General features: G+C 43.3%; 1 protein-coding gene across 1 annotated transcript in view; it reads right to left on the minus strand.

Annotated features, from left to right (window-relative positions):
* The window catches only part of CD63 (CD63 molecule), a 53,959-nt gene extending 48,216 nt beyond the window's left edge, over positions 1–5,743 (minus strand). Inside the window, exons 1-2 of the mRNA XM_077483369.1 lie at positions 5,621–5,743; positions 5,460–5,538 (exon numbers count right to left, since the gene is read on the minus strand). Coding sequence (XP_077339495.1) covers positions 5,460–5,525 — 66 coding nt within the window. The 5' untranslated portion in view covers positions 5,526–5,538; positions 5,621–5,743. The remainder of the gene's footprint in view (positions 1–5,459; positions 5,539–5,620) is intronic.
* Between the last annotated feature and the right edge of the window lie 674 nt (positions 5,744–6,417).

Raw genomic sequence — 6,417 nt, forward strand, 5'->3', positions numbered from 1 at the left:
AATTTTCTAGCAAAAAATAAATAAAAAAAAATTAGGAATTTTACATGTAGGAGAGAAATGTCAGAATTGGCCTGGGCACGAAGTGGTTAAGGAACATTTTAAAAAGGATCAATTTCTAGATGAAGCTTTTCAGATTGGGGATAAAAAGAGCCAGTGTTTCAGAGGTAAAGGGTGGCCAGTTTCCAATCATGTCACTGGCCTGTTGCCCATCAACCCAATTAGTTACAAAATTGGTCTTGCAGCTCCTCCTGGCCCAACTTTGAGACATGTTGCTGCCATATAATGAAAAAAAAAAAAAAAAAAAAAAGAGAAAAATGAACTTTAACTATAGGGTACATTTTCTCTGTTTAAACATTGGATATTCCTCTATTGTGGATAAAATATTGATGGAAATCAATGCATTCTGTTTTTATGTAGATTTTACAGCGTCCAACTTTTTGCTGCAAACCATTTCAGAAGTTTTTCATAAAGTTCAACACACTTTAGGTTACATAAAGAGAAGGAAGTTAGCAATATTTGATGGTTGTTTAACCAGAATGCTGTGAAAGTCTGTTGACACCAACCGTTATGAAATATCCTCGTGACAAAAAACACAAAGAATCCAAGAGCATACTGCTATATACAGCACTATTACCCAGTGAGCCATGACATGGCAAGCAGATTTTCTTCACAAGATGATCCTATAATTGCTATGCGTCTGCTACTCTACTTCTAACTCCAAAAATATTTAACAAATAAATCATTCATTTTGCGTTTTGGACAGAAAGTTTACAGCACACTAGAGGATTCTATGCAGGTTACACATTTTCATAAACAAAATGCCAGTCATTACTCATTAACATGTTACGCTCCCATCAATAGAAGATCGCAGCAGGTCTCAGTGTAGCAAAAGTAAACCTGCCACCAACTATCACTGTCAGCAGGCAGGACATCATGTACAACCTGCATCCTGTCATGTGAGCAGCAAAGAACTCATCTCCTAGGCACTGGGGGGCTGCCAATTGAAATTCTGTTTAGTAGAAATCCCAGTGAGACTGTTTCCCAGATACTGAAGCTGGTATTTTTATAGTCCAATTAAATGTCAAACTGATGCTCACAAGAACAGCAAACTAGCAATAAAACTAAACATAAAAAGTAAAGTAGAACTACATGAGCGTCATGTCACTCAGTGCGACATTAGCACCTAGTATACAGGAAGTAGTCAGCAAGACCTAGGAGTATACAGCCAGAAACACTAGTCAAAGGTTGTTCTTTTCTGGAAGGGCAGCATTCTTCACCATTACAACTTAGTGGAGGTAGATTTACCTATAGGCTATAAGGGAAACCAAAGTGATTTTTATCACCAGCATACCACCCCAGACACGTGATCATTGTGCAATCATTCTAGAGGAAAAAAAATAAAATAGAACATCTGTTGGTAGCATCTCCCAGTCATTTGATTTAGGGGGAAAATATAAATATATACATATATCCATTTATCCAAGGGCCAAGAACAGTTTAGACAATTTGAATAGTTCAAAACACTACTAGCAAACTGCTGATAGTGACATGACAATGGGTCAGATCCCCAAAGCACTGAACTTGCTGAGGCTGTCCAAATGGGCTCCTTTTAATCCCAGACCACACCTATTAAAGTGGAACTTTAGTCTGAAAGTGAAGTCCTGCTAGATCTCTTCAAGCTGGCCCTTTTACCAGAAAGGGAAAAAAAAAATTAAAAAAAAAAAAAAAGCTCCCGTTTAAAATCCAGTAACACAACGTGTCACTCTGCACACTCAGTTGCTTTCCATTTTTTCATACGGTGCTGAAAAAGGTAGAGGCCGATCTGCTGACAGTCAAAAGGCTACTTTCACACTGGGTCAAGCGTCGGCAGTAAAGCACTATTTGGCGCTACATACATACACACACAAAACCACCTCAGTGTAAAAGCAGCCTTACTGTTCAAGTAAATGGCAGCCACCAGCAAAAGAAACAATGCTGGAAGCGAGCCAACAGCACAGCAATTTTGCCAGCATAATTAATGTGGAATGCGTTTGATACAACAAAAAAAAAAAAAAAAAAAAAAAATAAAAAACACTCCATCTCATCAATTTATGGTTAAAGTTCCACTTTTAAGTAGCTATGCGTTTTCCCTGCTCATGTCAAGAGCAGACTTTTTCCTGAAGTCTTCAGGCCAGTCACATGACATGCAGGTTCCTGTGACTTTCAGTGATGGCATTCAACTTTGGGTGCCATGGGAATACACTGAGGGGCAGGTCTGCCACACTGCACTCACAGTATGCATGTTCTCAATCTTTAGGGTTCAAGTACAGCATGTCATCATTCAACCCAAAAGATGTTTACAAAGAGTGCACACAGAATCTGGTGCAGCTGCACAGTGTGACCAGTTTCAAACTTCAGCTTGTTCACTTAAAGAGCAACTCCACTTGTTTTTCTTTGCAAGGATTTTTGTAGTAGATTCCTACCTTTGATATTCTGAAAACTATCCATTTATCTGTGTCCATGTGCAAATTGAATTTGTATCCAGGTGGTTTTACAATTAGCTACTAAGCCTGCAGGGTTCCAATGAGGAAAGTAGCAAGGGCTGCATCCCTCTAGACGTCATTTACCTTTGAGTGCATCTTCCCTACAAAAGTGTTTTTTTGGTGATGCTCAAAATTGCCAACCCACCACTCCTTTAAATTAGCTGAATAGTGAAAGGAAATGACAATACTTCAATACCTCAAAATTATTCTCAGTAAATCATCCTCGAGATTGTGCCCCCCCCCCTCCATTATTCTAGATGGAAAATAAATGTTGTAGTTCTGGAGCTGCGATTATGTGCGCATAAAATGTGTGCAATCCCAATAAAAAGTAAAAGTCAAATAGGTAGCGTTTATAAAACATTACAGCAATAACGAGCAGTAGATAAGGTGAACACTCAAGCTAGGAATAGCAGTATTTTCAGATTCTCCCAAAACAGAACTAGTAGTGGTGCACCAAAGAAAAAAATAAAAATCTTAGAATTGTTGCTCCTATATAAAGGGGGAGATTCAAGAAAACTGGAGCGTTCAGAATATGGTGCAGCAACATATTAGCTACCAAATTCAGCTAGTTCAATAAAGTTTGACAATAAGGCTCCATTCACACTTGTCATGTGACTTGACAAAGTTCAAGCCCATATATTTCAATTCAAATCTATGTGACTTAATGCACAGACTTTAAAATGTTCCTGCACTACTTGATGCAACTTTAATGCGACTTGAGTGCCACAGACTTGAACATAAACCCCCAAAGAGTCGCATCTTAAAGGTTATCAATGTGATAGTTGAACAGCCAAAACCAACAGCTAATGGCATCCAAAGTTACAATGTAAAGTTGCAGGGGAAATCGCAGCACTTTGGAGTTGCCCAAGTGTGAATGGAGCCCAAAACCTAGAAGCCAATTTCTAGGCAGAGCTGCACCAGATTTTTCACTCTGTAGTAAAGCGTCTGGTGAATGCTCAGAGTGTTAACCCAAGTACTGTATCTAGTAAAGGTGGCATTTGCCATTTCTAACATTTAGGAGGAAAAAAAAAATAAATAAAAAAAAAAAAATTCAGCCACTGATGCATATAAAACTCAGTACCGATTTGAGCAGCCAAAGTTAGCAACTCGCTCAGCCCTCCCCCTGCTGTCCTCTTGTTTCCCCAAATATCACAACAAACCAGTCCCTTATGGTGCAGGTTCACTTTCTGGATCAGAACTCTCACCACTAACTAGTTCCCATTCACATGAATAGCACTTGGGGGGGGGGGGGGGGGGGGGGGGGGGGGGGGGGGAAAACACACACACACTACTAAAATGGAGCAGCTGCAAGTACAATCAGGCAGCTTCTAAATGTCAGCTTGTTAAGTCAAAAAATAAAGTCTAGAAGCGGATTGGTTCCATGCACAGCCAATACATTCTGACTACTCCAGTCCAATGGCAGCCACACACTTAGACCGATTTCTTTTATGATTGAGGGCTTCAAAAAAAAAAAAAAAAAAAAAAAAAAAAAAACATAAAGCAGCAACCAATTTGATCAATATGCCACACATGGGGGGGAGATTTCAATCTGATAGTTAAAGCAGAGCTAGAGTGTGTTTTTTAAAAGTCAGAAGCTACAAAAAGTGTAGCTGCTGACTTTTAATAAACACTCACCTGTCCCATGATCTAGAGGTGTGGTTGTCTGAACCCTTGACTCTCTCCCTCTCCTCACAATTTCAACTGTGGGCAGCTAGCTGACAGGTTGCGGGTTCACAGCTGGGCATCCTGAATGGGCAGTCTTCTGGGACCTGTGACGTGTCAGGAGGGGGTTGGAACAAGACACCCCACCACAAACTTCCGCTTGGGTGGGAGCAGGTACCTGTCAAAACTAGGTACCCACCCCCAAGAAAAACAACATGCCAAGTGGAGCAGAGGCGGCGTGTTTAAAGGGCAAGTTCACCTTTAGAGAAATATCTGTAATGTAAACTTACACTGGACCCCCTCAACACCAATCCTGCAGCCCAAGAGTGTAGCAATCTCCTGTTCTGAACCCTGCTATAGCCACATTACAGGTCCTGAAGGGGGGGGGGGGGGGGGGGGTAATGGGATAATTTCTAAGCCCCAGACCTGTGACACACCTATAGCATTTCTCACTTTCTGTAACCAACTATATAAAAAATAAAAGCTATAAAGAACTACAGAGTTGCCAGCTCAATCCTTCTACTTGAAGGGTGAAAGCCGAAGGGTGAAAGCCAAAGGGGGGGGGGGGGGGGGGGTTGGATTTCTAAGCCCTGGACTTGTGACACACCTATAGCATGGCTCCAAACAGGAGATCACCGCAGTCCAGGTCAGTGGGACTGTGGGCACAGAATAAGTAGAGAGTCCTGTGTAAGTGCATCTTACAGGGGTGTGTGAGAGTGGAAAAAAACAAAAAAAACCCCACCCTTGGATAAAAATTGCATGTTATCAATCACATCTGTTGCCGCCATGTAATCTCATAGGTGGATCCATCAGAATAGGATTGGATTTGTAAACGCATGTATGTCAGCGCTGCTGATCGATTCAAAACGATTGGATTATATTCCACCCTGGCTGATCCACTCCGTTTGATTAAAAACTATCAAAACTGAAGAGAAGTAACAGGCATTTGATCAGTTTGATACAGTAACTGAAGCAGGGTAAAAAAAAGTGAGTGAATCCCCCTCCGAGTACACACCAAATGAGTTATTCGCACAGTAAATGACTGGCTTTCCAAGCAGGAGGTGACACGGCGTGACGTTGGCAGGCTCAGCAGATGCTGGCGCTCCTCCATACCTGTCTGGGGGTGGGAAGCTGCACATACATATGTTGTGGATTTACATCTCTCAAGGAGGAGCACAGAGTACATGGCAGGCTGCTGGTCACGTGATGAGGGGCAGAGGCGAGTCACTGTTTACCCCAACTGGGGGGGCCTGAGGAAAGTAAGGGGAGACTTACCCAGAATATCAAGTTGAAGAAAAAGAGAAGATACTTGACACACTTCATTCCTCCCTCCACCGCCATCCTGCTGCTCTGTCTGCAAACAAATAAAGAACAAGTTCACCTCAGGAAGTGCGCAGTAATAAAGTCCTAGTAACCCCCCGACCATGAGCACTTACCACCCCGGCCGCTTCTACACAAAGCTCGCTTAATAAACTGTTGCTCTTCAGCACTGTCCGCACTCCCCACTGATCTGCTACTTATGGCGAGGCTGAGCGTACTCCACCCCTCCCCCCCCCTCCTGCCCCCGCACTGCACGCTGGTCATGTGACCCGTCCTCCTCACAGTGCACTGACGTGTGTAGTGTACCTAGGGTGGCCGAGTGCTGGGAAGCCCCGCTCCTCCTATGAGCAGGACATTAATCATAGTGTATGTTCTCAGGATTGCTCATTCCCACAACAACTTCCTGCTGGAGTTGTGTGGAATCTGGAGCTCCACCTATGGAGTGTATAGTATAGCTACCAGTGGTTGTTGCCAACCTCCAGCAGCATTTATTACTTAATAAACATTGGAAATTTACTGACACACCACCTTTTATTTAAATTTTTTACTAACAACCTAAAAAAAAAGACAGAATTGATATTAAAGCGGAGGTCCACCCTAAAATGGACCTCCGCTCATCGGAATCCCCCCCCCTCCGGCGCCACAATTGGCACCTTTCAGGGGGGAGGGGGGTGCAGTTACCTGGATAATCCAGGTATCTGCACCCACTTCCGGGATAGCTGTCTGCGGAAAGGGGCGTAGATTACGCCCCTTTCCGCAACTGCCCGCCCCTTTGCGCAAGTGCCCCGCTGCCTGCTGGGAAACACACAGTTCCCAGAGGCAGCGGGGACCGTCCGGATTGCGCCGCGCGGCTCGCGCATGCGCAGTAGGGAACCGGGAAATGAAGCCAAAGGCTCCATTTCCTGATTCCCAT

The sequence above is a fragment of the Lithobates pipiens genome, unplaced genomic scaffold, assembly GCF_037356315.1.
Source record: "Lithobates pipiens isolate NorthernLeopardFrog02 unplaced genomic scaffold, aLitPip1_a1.2 Scaffold_16, whole genome shotgun sequence".
Classification (NCBI taxonomy): Eukaryota; Metazoa; Chordata; class Amphibia; order Anura; family Ranidae; genus Lithobates; species Lithobates pipiens.